The 21,662-nt window shown below is 39.7% G+C and overlaps 1 protein-coding gene across 7 annotated transcripts in view; it reads left to right on the top strand.

The window, feature by feature from the left end:
* The window catches only part of PRDM2 (PR/SET domain 2), a 66,792-nt gene that overhangs the window by 28,700 nt on the left and 16,430 nt on the right, over positions 1–21,662 (top strand). For 5 of the 7 annotated variants that reach the window (XR_014949799.1, XM_085558900.1, XM_085558897.1 and 2 more), the window contains 2 exons: positions 15,207–15,317; positions 16,189–20,557. Coding sequence is in view for 6 of the 7 variants with exons in the window: in XM_085558897.1 (XP_085415023.1) it covers positions 15,207–15,317; positions 16,189–20,557 (4,480 nt within the window). In the remaining variant the exon portion in view is untranslated. Of the gene's footprint in view, positions 1–11,855; positions 11,915–15,206; positions 15,318–16,188; positions 21,310–21,662 lie in introns of those variants that run through there. The other 2 variants (XM_085558899.1, XM_031506655.3) reach the window with 2 other exon arrangements.

Genomic DNA, 21,662 nt, shown 5'->3' with positions numbered 1-21,662 from the left:
GAGTAATACCTCTAAAATAGCCTTTTTTGGGGAGAGAAGAGGACAGTGTTTTCTTTTTCCCGTGCTTTTTTCTGTCTCTGGAGGTGCTCAGGCCCTCCTGTGTCCCCTCACGTCCGGCAGCCCCGCGGCTCCTCAGCGAGGCTGCAGGAGCTGCACTGGGGCTGTCAGGCTCTCAGCAGAAGGGAAAACTCTTCAATTCCATTATTGCAGAATTCAATGCATAATGCAGCTGGTGTGGCTTGTGAAACCAAATGACCTCTCAACCACAGTTGTGTCAACTCCTGAAATATTTTGCTATTGTAGTGCAGGCAAAGCACCTGCATCAGGGTCACCTGTGTCATGGACAGCCCCTGGTGATTGTTCAGTGTGGTTTAAAATCTCAAACCATTGCTAATAAATCTTTTAAATGTTTGTTACCTTACATGGTTCTATTATAAATGTTGCTGCTTCCCACAGTTCTTACTGGGCTTCAGGCAGAACATGAGCTATAGGGGTACTCATAATAACTAACACTGACCCAGAGGCAGTGTGAGATGAAGGTGGGTGAATTAACAATCAGTTACTGGCTATTACAAATAATTATTGTGCCTTGGTTTATATCAGGCTGAATGAATCGTGCAACTTCAGGCTTTTTCTTCTCTTGTGTAAATAAAACTCTGTCATCCTAAAAGTTACACTGTTTTTCTGCTGTCTGAAAGTGTGACTGTTGCTGAAACAGTGTCAAATTGCTGCTGGGGAACACAGACACGTAGGGATGAAATAAGCAGGTTAAATTCTGTGATAGTAGAAATCCTTGCAGTTTTAATTTTTTTGTTGATAATTTCTTAGACATTCTCATGTAGTTCCAAATAATTAGCTGTACGTGAGAGTGCTGTAAATATGCATCCTGTTTATAAAAGGTAGGCCTTGGATTGCCATCTGGATGTCATCCCAAATGAAAATTGTGGTCAAATGATGCTGTGACTGTCTGGTTTTTAAGTTACACAAATTTATTAGGTTTGTACTTTGACGAAGTTTAAAAGTTTGTTTCTAACCAGAAAAGAGTTCGTAAGAAAAATGATTGTATTTGAGTTGGAATTTAGCTTATAGAGGGAAGTGTAAGTTGTACATTTGTAGCAAGGATATAATGAAATTATATTGTTATCTAAGCTCTATTTCCAGTAAATTTAATGCAAAACTCAGGAGCCCAAGGCTTTAAAATTTTCCATTTTCCAACCAATGACTGGGAAAAGACACGGGAAGAAGGAAGAAGTCATCAAGATCATCTGGAACAAAGTCTTAGGATTGAATTTACTTTGATTTCCCCAAATCACATTGATTTGCAATAAGGTTTATACAACTCCAGTTCAGAAGCAGCATTTGGGGTGTCAGGGGACCATAACCATCATAGAGGCATCTGTCTGGAGAGTAACTCATACATTTGAGGTCTTCTAAGCAGTGCAAGTTTTCTTTTAACCCTCATAAATGGGGGTCTTTGAAAGGGGGACTTGTATTACTTTAAATTCCCATCCTCACCTCTCCAGCAGTGCCCCCAGTTCCTAGGACAGCTGCTCTGTGCTTTCAGAACAGCCAAGTGTATTTGGTATCACTCATTCCAGCCTTGCTCCTGCCTATGGATTTAAGAAAATAAGAGAAAATAAGCCTTCATTTCAGGAATTTAAAAAGTAATTACCTGTATTTAAGAAAATTTTAAAAATTCAGCCTGTGTTTGTGCCTTAAACTCTGTGTTTTTAAGTAAAAACTTTTGGAATTACTACAAGCACCTTGAACACAGTTACTTTATTTCTGTGGGGTTTTTGTCTTTGACTTAAAATAACAATCTGACCTTCATGGTTGTTACAAGTTGTATTTCTAGCTACTTAGTTCTGCTTAAAGCAGATGTATGTAGTTACCTAACAGAATAAAAATTCCTGGGTTGTTTGGTAACTCAGATTCTAAAGCGTTCTGTATTTTTTTCATACTTTTGCATTTTTAGTCACACTTCCTTAGGCTGCTTTTCTCAAGTTAAAAAATAAAATATATCTAGACCACAGTTGTGGCATTTCCCAGCAAATTTGCTATCTTCGGTTATCTTCGGTTACATAATCCACAGTGGGAAGTGAAACAAGGCACAGGCAGCTTTCTATTATTAATCAATTTTTCCTTTCATATGATCAGGATTAGCTTTGAAGCAAGGAGTGACCTAAAGGAAAGCTGATTGATACTTCACTGCTGTTTTTTTTTAAATAATCCACTGCATTTGGAAGTTATTCTCCTGCTTTCTTAGCAAATACTGTTTCGATTTTCCTGAAAATAAGTTAAGTTACTCAGTTGCTATTGAAATACCAGTTTCCTTGTAGAAGTATTTATTGTATTGGGATTTCCCAAGACTCTTTAGACTGTTTTCTTCTGACCATAGAACTGTTTAAACACTTCTGTGTAGAAGATGTGGAGAAAATTTGGTGATTGCTGTTAGGGAAGAGCTTTGAGATAGATTTGGAGGATTTGTTCGAAAATAGGAAGGGGATGAATTCCTGCAGAGTAGAATAGGCACTGTTTTCCAGAGAGAAACAAGTACTTTTGTTTTCTATTCCTTCAAGTATTTAGTGATATAGAATTGTCCTGTTGCTTGTAGAAGATAAGAGAACAAACTCGATGAGCTACTGACTGCTTTACATCTCAGTAAATCTGGGTGACTTCTGCTCTCATGAATAATCCTTTCTTGAATTACTTTGTGTTCCCTCACATAAGCCAAGGCTTTACCAGCCACTGTTGCTCTTTCTATGGTTTCCTGACCCTCCTGTGCAATCTTCCCACTTCAGTGGTTTTCTCAGTTGGAGGCTCTGGGGATTTTGGTGGATGCAAGACAAAGTCAGTTATTGACAGTTATTTCAGTGTATTCTTATTTTATTTGCCTCCTGCTTGAACCATTTCTTTATGTAGGGAAGGCTTTAAGTTCTTGTAGTAAGAATCTTTTGTGGCTCTTAATAATTTCTATTGCCTTTCTCTAGATTTTTTTTAATACATCATCTTTTCAAAACCATTAGATCAGAATTAATGTGAATAATATTGTATCATTAACTGTACTAAACTTTTTTATTGCAATTTACCATGATTTTGCATTGACCATTTATTTTACTCACATTATTTATAGATAATGTGTTATATCAAGGTCTTATCTGCAGATGCCCCCAGTAATTTATTATGCAGTGATGAACAAGCACGTTTAACTTCAGGAGTGTGCACACAGAGGAAGTTTTGATAGCTGGTTTGTTCATGGAGGACATGCAGGCTCCATTTGAGTGTTTGGCTGAGAGCTCTTTTCTTTAATTGAGGTCTCCTTCAGAAGGTAACTTGTGTTTGTCAACTCTCTGAAGATTCTCGCATGACCACATTACAAACCTGCAAAATAGCAAAGAAATTTTATATTTCATTTAGTAACTGTTTTGTATCTTTTTCAAATGAACGAAAAGTAAAGCCATTTTAAGACTAGAGTGTATTAATTTTTTTCAATCTGTCAATTTATTTTGTCATTCCTGCCAAGAGCCTTACACAGATTGACAGGAATGACTGTTCTGAAGAAGTCTCACTGGCCTGCACTTGCTATGTTGAGTTTGTCAAGGAAATGTTACAGCAGACTGACTTTCTGCTTGGGCTTATTATCGCTTATTGAAACAAGACTCAGTGGCATTTGTAGCTAAGAAATTAGGCAGTATCTGACCATTTTCTAGAAGAATTTTACTTGCCTTTTATACACTCTTTTGCTGGAAAAATCACAATATTTATGTGCATCACCAGTGCCTGAGAGTTATTTAGGATGAAGCTTTCTGAGCACTTAAGATCTTACCAGCTGTTAAGAGTTAATTCTGTTGTTACACTTTGTTATCAGAGTTCTGTGAGAGCTTTTGATTGAGTATGATTAATGCTGCAGAACTTCAGAGAGGCCCTGTTATTAATGTGCTGATTGACATAAAATTATTCTAGTGAGAGTATTCTAATAGCTGAAAATCCATCATCTTGATTATTATTGCTGCAAAATGCCATGGAAATGAGTAGTCAGCTATAAATTATTCTAACTCTTGTTGAGAGTCAGATGTCTCACTCCAGTCTCCTCAGATACAGATCTGGTTTTGTTTGGCAGCCCATCAGAAACAAGGTGACTGTTGAATGGGAGAGGCCTGGTGTTTGTAGAAGTGACTCGATTCATAGAAATTTGGGAACGTTTTCTCAGGCATTGCCATTATTCAGGGCTGAGTGCAGTGCAGACTTCCCTGTGCTGCTGCCACTAAAGCTGCAGACTGTGGAGATGGTGAGCTGTGTAAAGCAGCTCAGTGCTGTGATAGCTGACCTGTCCAGCTGGGATTGGGATCAGAATGTTCAAACACCCACCTTTGCCAGAGCTGGAGCCTCAGCCAGGTCTTGAGAGTTGCCTTGGGCTTTTCCCATGGAGTAGGTCTTACCAAGTGGCAGTGAGTTGAGGAAAAAATGGACTTTCCTGCAAAGTGTTCCCTTTCAATTTGCAGGTAAAGAGCAGCGAGCCCAGTGTTTCTGATCTTACAGACCCTTGTGGGGGATTGCAAAAGCAAAGTGGACTTTGGGCAGAAGCTTAGCTCATAGCTCTCAAATCCTGAGCTCTTGGGTATTACCCTCCACTCTCCCCACTCAGATACCAGAGCTGGTTTTATTTTCTGGTTCCTTACCTGCAAATTGAATTGGCCAAGTTATGTTACAGTGATGTTTGATTTCTGTAGTCTGTTTTAGTTGACTTTGCATACTATAAACAGGTGTGTGCAAAAAACTTCTAGTTTTAACCCATTTAGATCAAATTAGACTTTCATCTTGCACGTAGCAGTTTACTGAGCAGAAGACAAATACATTTGTGCTCTGAGATTTGTTTTCACTGTTTGAAAAGTGGAAGAAGTTGTTGTTCCCTGTAATAACTTAATGAGCCTGTGACCTTTCTTGGTGTCGCAGATTAAGCACACAGCAACTTGCTCTTGTCTGGTTTGGGGCATATTATAAATTTAGAACTTCTGTTGTTGGTCTTGTTAACATGAGCACCAACTGTTGCTGTTGTCCTGTAGCACAGTCCTTTTGAGAAATGGACTGATTGGGCAACTGGAGGATTACAGTTCCTTTGGAAATATAATTCAGTGTATCTCATGTTATCAGAGAAGGCTGGCAGGCCTTTCTCTAAGCAAGTATCAGTGGGCTGTGGCTGAAATGAATGAAGCACTTTGTTTCACCAAGGAAGTGAAGCAAATCTTCCACAATTTCCCAGCAGATAAAAACAATTTGGTGACTATATTCTACATTAAAATGTTGAGTTTGCATAGTAATATTTACCCTCATTTATCTACTTCTGTAAAGGACCTGCTGTGATATTCTCTCATATGACCTTGGATTTGTCACTCTGAAGCTGGAAGGATATGAGTATTTTCAAATTTAACAGAAACAGAGAAGCAGAGTTTTCATGCTGCAAATATGTTTTGACAGGAGCTGGTTATTAACAATTAATGTTCTTTGTTAGGTTGGAGACCCAGTTGAGAAGATGCTTTTAATGGGGACTGATGGAAAAACACTGCATTCTTACCACTAGGCAGTTGGTTGTACTGAAGAAATGTAATAAGGTTAAAGGAAAGAAATTTGGAAATGGTTGTCAAAGAGTGAGAGAAATACATTTTAAAGCACAGAGGGGTGATTTTACTAGGAATGTTTGGAGAAAAAATTCTGAGAAGTGACATGTTGCAGACATGACAAAGTTGAATAAAATTAATAACAGGACAAATTTGAGTGAGTGTAAATGAAAATGTTGAGTGTGACCTTGTGCCATTCTGAGGGGTTTATCCATGGGAACTTTAGCATGGTGATAGCACTGTCCAAATCCTGCATCTGTGAGAGATTTTGCTCTTGTTTCCTCAGTGGTGGGGACTCTTGTTACAGCACTCCTGGGGCTCCTGGTAGACACAAAGGCAGCCCTGTTCCTGGGGTTGTAGCCTTTGTACAGCTGTGTTCTCCAAGCAAAGCCATTGCCCCTCTGTAGGCAAATGTTTGGATCAGTGGTTTGGGTTTGGTTTTCTATGCAGTGACAGCTTTTCGTGTGTGGCATAGAGAGACAACATTGCTGTGGATGGCAAGACACCACCTTGACCAGGTGTGTGAGAAGGGCTTTTGGGTCTGCAGTGGACTCAAATGTCCTTTTTATATATATATATATTTTTTTTTAATATCATTTATTTGTGTGACTGCTGCTGGATTGGAACATACCTGGTTTGTCAAGCAGCAGAATAAAATGGCACGTAAAGGCCCAAGTAGTTACTTTTGAAGATAACTTAGCTAAAACAGCAGATATTTTTGATGTAATCCTCTCAAATGTTCAGTGATCCAGATAGGGCCATGACAGATACTTGGATTTTTTTCTTACAGAAAAAGTCAGACTGATCTAGTAGTGCTCATTTTAAACTTGCTGGTACAAGTAGTTGTGTGAGTGCCTTAATTTGCATTGCCTTGTAAACGCTGCTGTCAAAATTGGTGGTATTTCTAATTACCTCAGATTAAGTTCATTTCACAAACATTTTCGAGCAAGGTCTAGTGACTGGAAGCAACATTTTCTGGGCTTAGATAAAGGCTTTGATTGGCTAAAGCAGAGATTTAATTTTAGACATTCTCTGTATTAAGTACACAATTTGGGTGCTCTATTTTTAACTGAATTTTTAAATAAAAACTGGCTAAATATAGAGAACAGTTATTTCTGGAAAGTGTGTGTGCCAGCTGACATTTCTTTTGCTGCAGCTTTTGTCTTAATACTTAGCAAAACAAAAGCTCATGGAATAGAAGTACAGAGAAGAATGTTCATCGTGTTTTCTGTCCTGGCTGGCTGTGGGAGCTGTGGTAGCCATGGAGTAACTTGCTAGGAATTTGTAGTGAATGAGGGGAGGCTGTGTGGTTAGGGAGAGAATACACCAAGAGTTGGAGCAATTGAGAAAGTCTAGAGCAAGCCTGGTCCCATATTTGTGTCCCCTTTCTACTGTTTTTAGAAATATTGGCATAAGGGCAGAAATAACATTTTCAAATCTTGTGAGGATAAAAGCTCTACATTTAATTATCTATACTTAATTGTTCCATCACAGCTCTTGTGTGGGTTAAAATTGCATGGAATTAAACCCTTGTTTGCCATGCCTTGTAATTGTTGGGTGACATTCTGTACTACTTAAGTCATTGTAAGTCTTGTAGTCTATAAACTGAAGACTTCCTGGGATATGCACCAGGTTAGTCAGAAGGCAGAACGTGTTGGGGACTGGAATGAGATGCTGCAAGAGTGGATGACATACTCTGACAGACAGTATAAACGGGTTTTGTCTCTTGTCTGGTACAGAGTTATGATACATAATTTAATTTACAAAAGGTAACTTGTATGAAGAGGACTAGAGATGGCTCATAGTTCAGCTTGTAGGGGTTGGTGTGATATCACACATTTAACACAGGCTTCCCACTCAGAATTTTTCACCAATTTTTTAAAATCTGCTTATCTGAAATTTGTGAACAGTGTCAAATTTTCTGGTCTCACAAACTCCATATAATGGCAATATATTCCCTTCTGCTTCTTGCAGACTGTTGGGTCATTTCTTTCTCTTGGCATGGCACACCTGTGGTGTCACCCTCACATTTCTTGTACTACCATAATTCCAGAAGTTTGTGGTGAGACACAGTAACATGATCTTCAGTGCTATCATTAAAGTGGAGACTTTGCCAAACATTTGCAGAAATTGGTGTTTTAAATAGCCCAGCTCAGAATTTTCTTATGCTTTCCATGGCAACAAGTTCATCTGTTATGCAAATGTCACGTTAACAGCCTGTGTCAGTGCACAGCCCTGTTTCTTTCCTGCAGAGTGTACTTAGTGCTTGGTACAAATAGTTTCATGCACAGTTTGGAGTGTGTACCTCTGTCTTCAGGTGTCCTGAAACACCTTCCCAAGGTGAGACCTCATCACCCCTTTTATATTGTGGCTGGAAAATGCAGTGATTAAAATGTTCTCTTTGTGAGTGAAGTGGTGGTTAATGGGAAGCATTAGGCTTATACAACAGGCAGTTTGGTATTAATAGAATTGCTGTGAAGTTTGGCTTCCTCTTTCTCCTGCTCCTACTGGGTAAGCTTGAAAGTGTCTTTTTATGGAAGAGGAGATGCAAGTTCTGCTGGAAAAAATACAGAGAAACCTTTGCTCACTGCATTTGCCCATAATCTGTAGATAATTCACAAGATTTTTCCATTTTTTCTGTACTATATAGCTGTATGTATTCTACCACTCCAGCTTTAATATTATTTGATACATTAGGTCTGGGCAGATTGACTGTACAGAAGCATGATCTTCTGCAGCTCTGAAATATTCTTGTGATTCTCAAGAACTGGAGGTTAAAATTCTGTTGTGATTGTTTTTGTATGCTGTGAAACAGCTCATGTCAATTTTAGTGTTTTATTTGCTTAACAATACAAGTTATGCCTACACAAAGTAGTTGTATCTGATAACTTTATAATGTGTTGCAAGAAGTACATTCCACCAAATATTTACAATGATGACAGATTGAAGAAAACAGGGTAATAAAAGCTTTTACATATTTATTTTTTCTGCAAGTTTTCATACCTACCTGGCAGCATTGTTGAAATATGCCTCTTAATGATACTGTGCATGGAGCCATTTACATTTAATTGACATTCCTTTTAATGAGGTGTTTGTTTAAAAAATTGATCTGTTGCTTGAATTTCACCCTTAGACTTGCTGGAATATGATTAAAAATGTGCTGACTTTGCCTGTAAAATTTTCTGGTTTAGAAAGATACAGTTCTGAAAATGGAGGTTTTCATGTGTACGTATCCACCAGTGCTTGGGATGATCTGTAGCCAAAGTGGGAAATGCTCCTGGTACAGTATATCTATCTTACAGAGAAATAAAAATGAAAAGCTTTTTCTGAATTGTGGGGAAAATAAACCCCAGGAATTATCACCAAAGGTGTTCTGTGGCAGCACTGGAATTTCTGAGCTGTGGGCTCTTGGGAAGCCTGTGTTTGGGTTCTGTAGCCTGTTTTGTTGCCAGTACGAGGGTGTTTTTCTCCAGAGCACTTGGTAGGCAGTGGTTTCATGGGTTATTTTGTTTTAAGTTTTTTGGTTTTGGGTTCCAAAGCCATTCCCTCCCTGGGTAATGAGTGTGTCTGTCCAGAAGTACTTGGAGTTCCTCAGCTAAGCTTGCTGGAATCCTTTCAAAGCAGTACTTAACTGCAAGTACTTAAAAGGAACTTTGATATCTTGTTGTATTAACAGTAATATTTTGGAAGAAGTCGGTGTTACAACATTTAATCAATGTTTGTTTAAATAAGTCAGAATTGTTGAGGCTTTTTTTTCAATCTTTTTATTCTTGGCCTAATATTAGATTTTTTACTATTTTTACTCTTGCTTCCTTTTTCTCCAGTAATTTACAGTGTGACATTTTGAACCTCAGCTATCCTAGGTCACTTAAAACTTTGGACAACAATTTAAAAAAGATTTAATTAGCACAGGCTATGAGCTAGTGGATGCTGTGAGTGAGGCACTGAGCCAGGTGCTGGGGCTGTAAGGTGCTGGATGGGCAGCAGCAACCCTGTGCTGGCTCCTCTGAAATGTGACTCTTGGCTTAGATATTGGAATAAAATATTTGCATAACTTTGTGGGTTTGAGGTCATGTTTCTGGCAAATTTCTGTAATTCTCCTGATTATAGGAATAATCCTCATATGCATTAATTTTTTAAATACATGTATCAGACATGTTGTGCTTACCAACTTTCCCTAAACGTTGGGAGTTCTTGGCTGTCTCAGTGGCTCAGAGCAGCCCTTAACACACAGCTATGTTGCCCTTTGTTTAGCCTGGTGGTTTTTGATTTGTCTTTGCTGTGTGAGCAAGTGCTGGTAGAAAATAATGAACAATTTTGTGAATAATGGAAGAACTGAAAAAAACAAGCAAAAAGCAAAACAAGGAGTTTTAAATGCAAACAGAGGAACGTATTAAAAGAACAGCCTTAGTATTCACATCTTAATAATGAGCATTTTGAATTAAACAGCATTTTTTGGTGCCTAGTTACCTTACTGTTTAATCAGTTCAACTTATTGAATATGTAAGGTCTTTAACACCCATGTGCTGTGTCATTCACAGTTGGACAAGATCCTAAGAAGTCACTGCAACATGTTTCTGCATCTTGTCGTGCACCTCCAGCCAACACAACTTGGATTTAATTTTTTGAAGCAATTTATGCTGTTCTTCTGGATATAGCATTCTGTGTGTGAAAAAGGCATTCATGTGTTCTGGCCTGTCTGCAGAACAAACAACTACTCCGATTTTTACTGATGCCTGAAGGCTTAAGGAATTTATTTTGAAAAACATGACAACAGCCAATATTCTGGACACAAGAACAGATGAATTCTGGTGCACAGCAAGCTGTTTCTCAAATTAAAATTCAAGTTGTATCAATATGTTAAAATTCACTAATCAAAAGACTATGGAAATGATTATGCAGTTGTTTTCTGCTGAATTCTCCAAAATAATGTTTTAGCTTGAATATTCACTTAATCTGTATTCCAATCTTTATAATGCCAAAGTACTATTTTTTTAATAGGAAAAAAAACAACTAGAAGGTTTTTTTTATAGAATAGTAGCAGCTGTTGTATGGGATTGATGCAGACTTTAATCTCAGCCTTTTCCAAAGGGTTAACTAGTGACTTGTTATTACTGTGCTTTGCAGCATGAAGCTGTGTGGCACTGCCAGTGTAATGTGCCATTTTGTCTTTCCCCTTCAGCCACAGCCTTGCCAAGTGCTGCCCTTGTCTGTCCCCTAAGAATACTTTTCAGCTGGTCTCTGAGGGAACTTCTCCACTGTTTTCCAGGAGACTTGAGATTTGGGCAGGTTTCTGTGGTACTTTTCAGCAGAGACTCACAGGGTAAGGTCTGGGTGTGTTCCTGGGCTGCAGTTAGTTGTTGGCTACGGATCTCAAAGGAGTAACAGTAATTTCATACCAATTATTCTTTTCCCTTATTGACCCAAGAATTTTGGGGAGACAAATGTCAACATTCTGCATTTCTGTAAGGGATTGAAGCCGTGTTTGAGCTCAGGTGTGAATGTTCTACTTTATGATCTTAACTGTGAACATGTTTGGTGCTGCAGTTAAAAGTTATTAAAGACAATGGCATCTTGTACGGTTGAGCAATATTTAATTATAGAGTTCAGCTCCAAGTGTATGGAAAGACTGTGTTAAACGTCTTCCCTCCCAGCTTCTGAGTAGGCTTATTCCATCCCACCAGAAATAACTCAGTGGTTTAATAGTCCCATTAGTAGTTTGGTTAACAACAAAAGCCTGAGCACAGCTAACTGCAGGTTGTCCAGAGGTTTCATGGTTTTATCAATAAAAGGAAGTATGGGCAAATAAAGGTTACTTCTCTCTTGCACTGTTACTCTGTTGTTATCTGAACTCCTTCAATATTAGTGGGAGTACTGGTGACCTGGACATTAGCAGTAGCATGAGTTCTCCTGTGCTTGTTGCAATGTTATAAAGGCTGAGCTATAAAGGCTATAAAGGCTGTGAAGGCTGAGCTGTCTTGCAGCAGAAGTGGAGAGGAGAGAAAAAGGAATTCTATTTAAAGTTGCAAGGCAAATTGGTGAATTCCTCTTTTGATCTTCATCACTGCAGACAAGTTCCTTCTTTCCATCTGTTTATTTCATTCATTTTCCTTTGCATTTTTCTTTTACAATTCTTCTAAAGCACATACACATATATTAAGTTCTGCCCTTCATTTATTCTTTTGTCATTGTTTCCATTTCACTTTCCCTGTGTTTCATTCCTGTATCTTTCTTGTTTAGACCAAGTGGAGGATCCAGCTGGCCGTAGCAGCCATGTAGGACCCTTCAGGAACCTGATGGTAAGTGCACGTGTGTACTTATACTCAGGCTTCCACCAGGTTCTGTGTTCAGAGGCATTTCCCCCCTCCTGCAGGCTTCAGTTTGTTCCTGACCTCTGAAACAATAAGAAAACTAAGGGACAGGCCTTGGACTACTCACTGATACCCTTTATATCAGCAGTAGGTTATGTTTTTATTGGAAATCTGCAGGAAGAAAATTACATAAATATTCCAGGTTTATATGTATTTTGAAAGCACTTTGGGAACTCATGAGAGAAAGTCTGTCAACAGCTGTTAAATTTCTTCAAAAATTTCTGAACTCCAAATACATGAAAGCTGGGAGAGCATATCAGTGAAGTATCACCTATTACTATGTTCTTAAATTCTCTTCCTGGCCATGTGCTGTTGAGTGGTCAGGACCTTGAAATTGTGCATCTGGGACAGTCATTGTCATGCTTAAGTATAGTGAATTCTTTGAACTTTCTCAAAGAAAGCTGCGACCTAGAAGATGAACAAACTAAAACTGGTAAAGGAGATCATCTACAATGGTTTGGTGTCTCTCACTGATATGTGTCAGAAATTGATCTGACACATCTGAAATGTTGTGTGTGCACAAGAAGTTTGTTCACTGTTCAGAGAAAGGGCAAGTCGGGTACTGGGTGAATTCTCTCTTCAAATGCATCGGTGCTCAAATGCCAAGAACTTGAAACATCTCCAGCTGTATCATGGAGCAGGTTACATCATGAGCAAGTGGCATCTCTTTTTAGGACTGGCAGAACTTGCAAAGGATCTGCTTTCCATCAGTAGCATGAGGTATGTGACATAATTACCTTGATTTTGTGTGAAAATCCTGCTATTGTAGTGATTTCTCAGATTAAAATTGGATTTGAGGTATTATGAATTTTATAGTCTTTATGGATGACATCTCTCTGGATGACACTCTGAAACATACCCGCATGCTTATCATTTGGGATTTGTGTTGGTGCCTTTTCATACTTTAGCTCAGCCTTGAAAGAGCACAGTATATTGCCAGTATTGTTAGAAAAAAGAATTAATTTGGTCTTGGTTTGAAGACTTTGACAGTGACCTGTTGTTATGCTGAAATTCAGGGCTACTGTAGAGTTAGATGCAGAATTGCCCTGTGACTTCATCTGCAGTACATTGGACACTGCACTGTGGGGGGAAAAGTGTCTCTGAGTGCATGCCAGGTTTGGCAGGTCTGTGCACCAACCTTTTAATTCTTGTTTCTAGTCTCACCTGTCCAGAGACATTAATCAAGAATTTTGTTGGTTTTAGGTCAAGATACTGATAGTGGTCTTCAGGTGATAAGTAGTCTACAAAAAGGTTGAGAGTTCTTAGGGTTCTAGGAATTAGGTATGATTTGTTGTGCCACTCATAAAGTGTATTGTGATGCATGTTGGATTTCTAGGAGTGTGTTGAAATCTTGCATTTCCACTTCTTCCCTAGAACTGGAACTGTTGGATTGTGTTACTGTACATTCCCAGAGAATTTCAAGTGACTTGGGAGATACTTCTGGAAACTTCTTTGATATCCTTCATACTCAGATCTTCATAGTGTTCGTTGTAATTATGAGCATTAGAGGTGCTGATAATAAAAAAATGGTGTTTAAATTGGATTTTCACGATCTTATAATGTAAAGAAAGATTTATCTTCCTAATGCCTATGTGAACACCCAAATATGTGCTGTCTTCTGACAGTTGCAGCTGTTTGGTATAAAAGCAAAATTTAATGTTGCATTGTTCAAACAACCCAGTATCATTCCATTATGGCAGGTAAGACATGGGCATCATAACAATAATTGAGGATATTAGAGAAATTGCTAGTTTTCTTTGGGAATGATGTGTGTGTCTCTTCCAAAGGTGACAAAATTCAGTCTGAGTGGCTATTGTCAGGTTATAAGACTAAAATATGTTAATGAGATAAGAAATTAAAAAATGTTTATTATATACATAAAACTGAAACATATTAGAATTTGGGGCCGGCCTATGAAATCTGAGCTCTTTGAGAGGAAATATAAGTAATTATTTAGTTTTTTTCAAATCAAAACAAATGTTTCCTTCTAAAGCTGAGGCTCTCTGAGCTGTTCTTTGGGGGGGGTATGTGTACTTGGAACTTCTTGGAACAGAGGAGCATTTTTTTAAAGGCATTTCAGTTTCTTGGCTCAGGATGTGAAAAATATTTTCAAGGGATAAAAAGGAAGAGTTTGTTGACAGGATTGTGACGTGGAAGAATGTGCTTCTAACTAGGAAATGGATTTAGGGCTGCGGTGGACATTTCTGATCAGAGGGAACGGGCAGTGTGTTGTAAAGTGGCATTTTGTGTGTTAGAGGGGCAAAGGAGGAGTTTGGATTGCTGCTTCTGGACTGTTCTTCCCAAGAGCTGCGTGTAGAACCGTGGAGTTTCAGTGGTGTTTTCTGTATTCTGTGTGGAGACTACAGTCTGCAATGAAGTGAATGAAAATCCATAAACTTCCATTTGTTACTACACACCCCATATCATAATTTCTGTATGTTATAGGCCTGAATATGTAAGATTAATGGCAAAAATTAGCAGTACTTTGTAGTGCAGTGGAAAATGAAGTTTTCCGTGTGTTTACATCTTACAGTACTGGTCAGCTCTTTTCATATTAATGCCCTTTTGTGTTCATCATCCTCTGCAACTAATACATGCTGCTTCATTTTGCTAACAGAAAGTGATAACTTGAAAGTGGTGTTTGTGTCAGGACCCATCAAAATGCCTCCATCATTTTCTGTTACCCAGTTGCATCTCATTTGGTTGTACTGCTTTGCCCTGTTTGCCATGAGAAGATTCAAACTCATGCTGCTTTCAATCTTCTCATGATGTTCTTACTTCACTGTTGTTATCCTAACTCTCCTCATCATTCAAAATGTTTCTACAGCTAGAGTAAACCTCAATGGGTTTCTGTTTTGTAAGATCTTCCAATTAACATTAGGATTAATAGTATATAAAGAAGTTTTCTATTTTCCATATACTTCTGCGAGATACAGGAATTTAGTGGCCATATTAAGGCATGGGGTAACTGCATGATGTGAGCTGCTTAACCCAGGACAGGTAGTTTGTTCTTGCTTTGAAAGTGAGGAAAGTATTTCAGTGTCAGAAATTTTTTACATGAATGCTGTCTGCTCTCCTAATCAGTCATTTGTACTCCTCAGGAAAGCAGGGTCTCTACAGGAGTTTGTTGCACTCCAAAGCTGAGGGTTTAAATCTGCCACTCATCTATGACAAATAAAAATTGTTAAGCAGGAATAATAAATGCTTTTTTCCCCACTAGGAAAGAAGAAGACTCAAGAAGGTAAAAACAAGGGAAAGAAGGCAGCAGAAACAAAACAGAAAAAGACTGATTTGGATTCTACTTCTGCAGATATGAGGGATTCTAAAGAAGGTGACTTCTCAAGCGTCTTACTTTTTCCTTCTATTTATCTTTCTGAATCAAAGGATGCTTGTCATGTTTAGTACATTAACAGGTTCTCTTTCTGTAGCAAAGTGAACATGTTTGTATCACTTACCCCAACTGTTTTACTACTTAGGAACTTGGCTATTAGGACCATGTCATTAAACATACAACTCTGACCACAGGAAAAACTAATGTGCTGCAAAATTTAGACATAAACCCAAACTCCTTAGAGGAAAATAACAGAGCAAAATCCTTATTCTAGTGTCTTTGGAGCTTAGTTTCATGGTCATTATTTATTGCTAATTAACAAAGTCTGTACCAAGGGGGAAAAATACAGAATAAATTCTTTTGACCCATAACTCTTCCATTCCCTCCCTCTGTTGTCCCTTCTGCTTGCACTGTTCAGGTAAGGAATGGCCCAGCTAAGGAATGGAGAAGGATTTTTTGCTCTATAATGTACCCACTTAGGCAACATTGTGGGGATTGGCAGCAAAGGTGTTTTCCTAGAACCATTGTAGAATCACAGCATATTTTGGGCTGGAAAGGACCTTAAAACTTATCTTCTTCCAGTCCCCTGCCATGGACAGGGACAACTTTCACTAGACAAGGTTGTTCAGAGCCCCATCCAACCTGGCCTTATTTTTTCAGCAATGGAAAAAGAGAACAGATAGGTAGGACTTGCATGCAGGAAAACATCCATCCACATGAGTAAATAAATGAGAAGTGGTGATATTGTCTTGGGTCAGGAACATGGAATATGTTGTGCTAGAGGAAGAAAGGAGAAGAAAGGTGTAACATATCCTGACATGTTTTGGTAAAAATATCTCATGCTTTTCTTTATTGCACTCTTGTGTTCCAGCTCATAAAGAGGAAGATGAAATGCCTTCTGTTTCTGCTGTGCTGTCTCTGGAACAAACAGCTGTGATTCAGGAAATGGTAAATCAAGATGTACTTCCAAAGCTGATGATCCCCAGTCCAACCAACGAAACACAAGTGGCAACTGAAGACAAACAAGGAGAAGCAATAAACTGTGCATCAGATGATTTAGAGGATGATGAAGAGGAGGATGAAGAAGAGGAAGATGAAGAGGAGATAGAAGATACCAATATGCCTAAAGAAAATGCTGAAATGCCTTTGATATGTGAGGAAAAGTTGGACTCCATGGAAGAACAAAAGAGCACATCAGAGGAATCTCCAGAGAGCTCTCCAAAGAAAAAACTCGTGGTGAAAATTCCAAAAGCAGAGGGGGAATCCAATGGTGATGTTCAGGAAACATTCATGTTTCCTTGCCAGCATTGTGAGAGGAAGTTTACAACAAAGCAAGGACTTGAGCGCCACATGCACATCCACATATCCACCCTGAACCACGCGTTCAAGTGTCGATACTGCGGGAAAGCCTTCGGCACTCAAATCAACAGGCGGAGGCACGAGCGGCGCCACGAGGCCGGCCCGAAAAGGAAACCATTCCTGACACTGACCTCGTCACAACACCTGGATAACGTTGCTGATAACCAGGTGATTGTGGATGATGGTCTTAAAGATGACCTGAATGTTTCCAATCTTGTGCAAGACTCTGTTGCCTTGGATTCTGAGAAAGTTTCCCAGGAGATGTCAAACTCTGCGTTTGCTGAGGAAAACAAGGAGCCCAAAGAATTGCATCCATGCAAATATTGCAAAAAGGTTTTTGGTACTCACACCAACATGCGGAGGCATCAGCGTAGGGTTCACGAGCGTCATCTTATTCCCAAAGGTGTCAGAAGAAAAGGGTTCTTTACTGAAGAGCCACCTCTCCCGACAGAGCCAGCCCCAGCAGTCCAGAGTGTGTACATAGCAAGCACAGAAATAGAAGAGGAAGGCGAAGGAGATGATGTTTACCTTATGGATATATCCAGCAATATCTCTGAGAATTTAAACTACTACATTGATGGTAAAATTCAGTCCAACAGCAGCACTAGCAATTGTGATGTGATTCAGATGGAGTCCAACTCTGCAGATTTGTATGGATTGAATTGTATAATCAGTCCAGTCACAGTGGAAATTTCCACAAATTTAAAGGTTACACAAACACATGTGAATGAATCTCCTAAGGAACCCTCTAGCAGTGGGAGCAGTGAATCCAAAAAGAGAAGAACTGCCAGCCCTCCTCTTGTACCAAAAATAAAAACTGAAATAGACCCAGAACCTATAACTCCTACTAGTTCTTTAAATCTTCCTCTTAGCATTTCAACAGAAAGCTTACCTTTTCATAAAGAAAAAGGGGTTTATTTGTCATCAAAATTAAAGCAGCTTCTTCAGACACAGGACAATAAGAAGATAACTCCATCAAGTGAAATCCCTAAAATAGGACCTTCTGTTACATCATCGTCTGTTTTGCCTCCAGTATCCAGCAGGTTTAAAAGAAGGACCAGCTCTCCTCCCAGTTCTCCACAGCACAGTCCAGTGCTTCGAGACTTTGTCAAATCAGGTGAGGGAAAAACTGTGTGGAATGATAATGTTCGGAGTTCAAAAATGCCAAAGTTAGAAAGCCACAGCAACTCACCTGCTTGGAGCTTGACTGGAAGGGAGGACAAAGAGACTTTGAGCCCTCTTTGCTTTGAAGAATATAAAATATCAAAAGACTGGACAGCAGCTCCAACTTTTGGCAATGTGTGCAACCAGCAGCCATTGGATTTGTCCAGTGGTATGAAACAAAGGTCTGATGCCAAAAGCAAGACTCAGGTTCCCTGGGAATCTGTTTTAGATCTAAGTGTGCATAAGAAGCCTTGCAGTGATGCTGAAATTAGGGAATACAAAGAAAACTCCACACATCCAACGTGTAGCGGTGTCAAGAAGAAGAAACCCACCACTTGCATGTTGCAGAAGGTTCTGCTGAACGAGTACAACGGGACGGAAGCAGCCCCGGACAGCGCCGTGGGCACGGACAGCTCCGCCAGCCCCAGCAAGGCCCTGGAGCCTCAGGCAGAGCCCGACGTGGATCCCGCGCTCTCGGCGTCGCCTCCCTCTGGCTCTCGGCCCCTCGGCTCCTCCGCTTCCCCCGTGCCGCAGGCGGCGGCGGCGCCTGCCGCGTGCCAGCTGCCCCCGCTGCTAACGCCCACCAACCCCCCGTCCCCGCCGCCCTGCCTGCCCGTGCTGACAGCGGCCACCTCACCGCCCCCTCTGCTCCCGACGATGCCCTTACCGATTCCAGATGTCTCTGCCAGTGCCACCAACACTTCCTCCTGTCCCTCGCCACTCTCCAACACTACTACCCAGTCCCCGCTACCAGTTCTTTCACCTACGGTTTCTCCTTCTCCATCCCCTGTCCCTTCTGTCGAACCTCTTATTTCTGCTGCTTCACCTGGCCCCCCTACGCTGTCTTCCTCATCTTCTTCCTCCTCTTCCTCCTCTTTCTCATCCTCTTCTTCCTCATCGTCTCCATCTCCACCTCCTCTTTCTGTAGTTTCTTCTGTTGTTTCCTCTGCTGATAACCTTGAAAGTTCTCTCCCGATAATAAAACAGGAAGAAGCTGAAAGCGAGCAGCAGAAAGTGAGAGAAGATGCTCAGACTTCAAGTGAATCAGGAGTGGTGCAGGAAACGTTCAACAAGAGCTTTGTGTGCAATGTCTGCGAATCACCTTTTCTTTCCATTAAAGACCTAACAAAGCATTTATCCATTCATGCTGAAGAATGGCCCTTCAAATGTGAATTCTGTGTACAGCTTTTTAGGGATAAAACAGACTTGTCAGAACATCGCTTTCTGCTTCATGGAGTAGGGAATATCTTTGTTTGTTCAGTATGTAAAAAGGAATTTGCTTTTTTGTGCAATTTGCAACAGCATCAACGGGATCTCCATCCAGACAAAGAGTGCACACATCATGAGTTTGAAAGTGGGACTTTGAGACCCCAGAATTTTACTGACCCCAGTAAGGCGAACGCAGAGCACATGCAGAACCTGCCAGAAGATTCTTTGGAACCTTCGAAAGAGGAGGAAGATGAAGATCTAAATGATTCTTCTGAAGAGCTTTATACTACTATAAAAATAATGGCTTCTGGAGTGAAATCTAAAGATCCAGATGTTCGTATGGGCCTCAATCAACACTACCCAAGCTTTAAACCACCTCCGTTCCAGTATCACCATCGTAATCCTATGGGTATTGGAGTTACTGCAACAAACTTCACAACCCATAATATCCCACAGACTTTTACTACTGCCATTCGATGCACAAAATGTGGAAAAAGTGTTGATAACATGCCTGAGTTACACAAACACATACTGGCTTGTGCATCTGCTAGTGATAAAAAGAGGTACACACCTAAAAAAAATCCAGTACCCCTCAAACAGACAGTGCAGCCTAAGAATGGTGTGGTGGTTATTGCTGGGCCTGGGAAGAATGCCTTCAGACGAATGGGTCAGCCTAAAAGACTCAATTTCAATGTTGAGATTAGCAAAATGTCCTCCAATAAACTAAAAATAAGTGCATTGAAAAAGAAAAACCAGCTTGTACAGAAAGCTATCCTGCAAAAAAAGAAATCTGCCCAGCAGAAGGCAGAACTGAAAAATAACCCATCTGAGACGGACTCTCACATCTGCCCCTACTGTAACAGAGAGTTCACTTACATTGGGAGTTTGAACAAACACGCATCATACAGCTGCCCCAAAAAACCCATCTCTCCTTCCTCCAAAAAGAATTCTTCCAAAAAAAGTGCAGCTTCTTCACCTGCCAACAGTGACAAAGGCAGCAACCAGCGCAGGCGAACAGCAGATGCAGAAATCAAAATGCAGAGCACTCAGCCTCATCTGGGCAAGACGAGAGCACGAACCTCAGGACCTGCACAGCTCCAGCTCCCCTCTGCCTCCTTCAAGTCCAAACAAAACGTTAAATTTGTACCTTCCATGCGATCTAAAAAGCCAAATTCATCTTCATCATTGAGGAACTCTAGTCCTGTAAGAGTGTCTAAAATGTCCCATGTTGATGGGAAAAAAACTAAGGTGGTTTCTAAGAACAATTCTTCTGGAATCTCCAGCAAAGCGTCGCGGAAATTGCACGTCAGAATACAGAGGAATAATAAAGCTGTTTTGCCAAGTAAATCTGCTGTGGCGAGTAAGAAAAAGGCAGACAGGTTCAGTGTAAAATCTAGAGAGAGGATTGGAGGACCAATCACACGGAGTCTGCAGCAGGCAGCAAATGCAGAAGCAGCAGAAAACAAAAGAGATGAAAGCAGTACAAAGCAAGAACTGAAAGATTTCAGGTAAGCATTTAATTTGAAGTTGAAACAACCCAGGAACACGTTGCTTGCTGTTTTGCTTGCCAGTCTTTTTTTTTTTTTTTTTTTTTTCCTTTCCTTTTTTTTTTTTGAGTTTGTCATGCTTAAATAAAAAAAGAAGTTGCATTTCCTAAAACATGGATGAGCAGCTTACTGATGCTGAGGTATGATGTACATACTTGATGCATTTTGTCATGTCATGAAATATACACGGTTTGTATAGAGAATGTCTTTAATTATAAACTGAATTGAAAACTCTGGAAAAAAATGTCAATACCTGAGTGGGAATAAACTTAATGTCATTAAACTCATTGTTATTGAAGACACTGACCTTGTATTTGGTATCTGACATCTAAGGTAGCCCAGAATGATTCTAGATTTATTTATGGTGGTTCACTAAGTTAAAAAACATGACTGCATTCTTTACTCACTAAAATGACTTGCTTTGGTTTGTAATAAAAAGCATTCTCTGCATATATATATATATATGAAAGAAACAAACCATGACCAAATACTTCAAAAATGTATGTGCATACGGACTGAGATCGTAAAATACTTAATATAAGGGAAATAGACATGTAAGAAAAGTTACATGAACATGTAAATTTGTTAGAAGTATCATGCTTTTTATGTTTCACTATAAAACTTTATAATTAAAAGTTCTATTTCTTTTTGAGAAGAAGCATTTTAATCACAAGAAAGGGTAATCCTTCAATAAATAAATAAAAATCTTAATCTACGTGCCTGAGTCCCGATTTACGTCTTCATGTAGTCTCTCAAATCAATAGTATATTTTGCACAGTGTTTATAACCTTTGTTACCTTGCTCCTGCCCTGTTTTTCTTGGAAACAGGCTCTGATTTGCTGAGGAACTGTCACAAAGCTCACTGGTAATTAAGAGTTCTTTTGGGGTTGGTAATTGCAACGCCTGGCTGTGATTAACACCAGATTTAGGGCCGAGAAGGGTTTTTTAATCGAAGTCATTACTAGAGGAGGAGGGGGAGGAACTGGCAGCCTCTGTCAGAACAAGTAGAGCAAGATCTGTTCATTGTCAAAATCCAAACTGTTCACAGCTTGTGTGTCTTACAGTG

This window comes from Lonchura striata, chromosome 21 (assembly GCF_050655825.1).
Source record: "Lonchura striata isolate lonStrDom1 chromosome 21, ASM5065582v1, whole genome shotgun sequence".
Taxonomy (NCBI): Eukaryota; Metazoa; Chordata; class Aves; order Passeriformes; family Estrildidae; genus Lonchura; species Lonchura striata.
The sequence above is the reverse complement of the archived record's forward strand: the minus strand, read 5'-3'. Positions and strand labels throughout refer to the sequence as shown.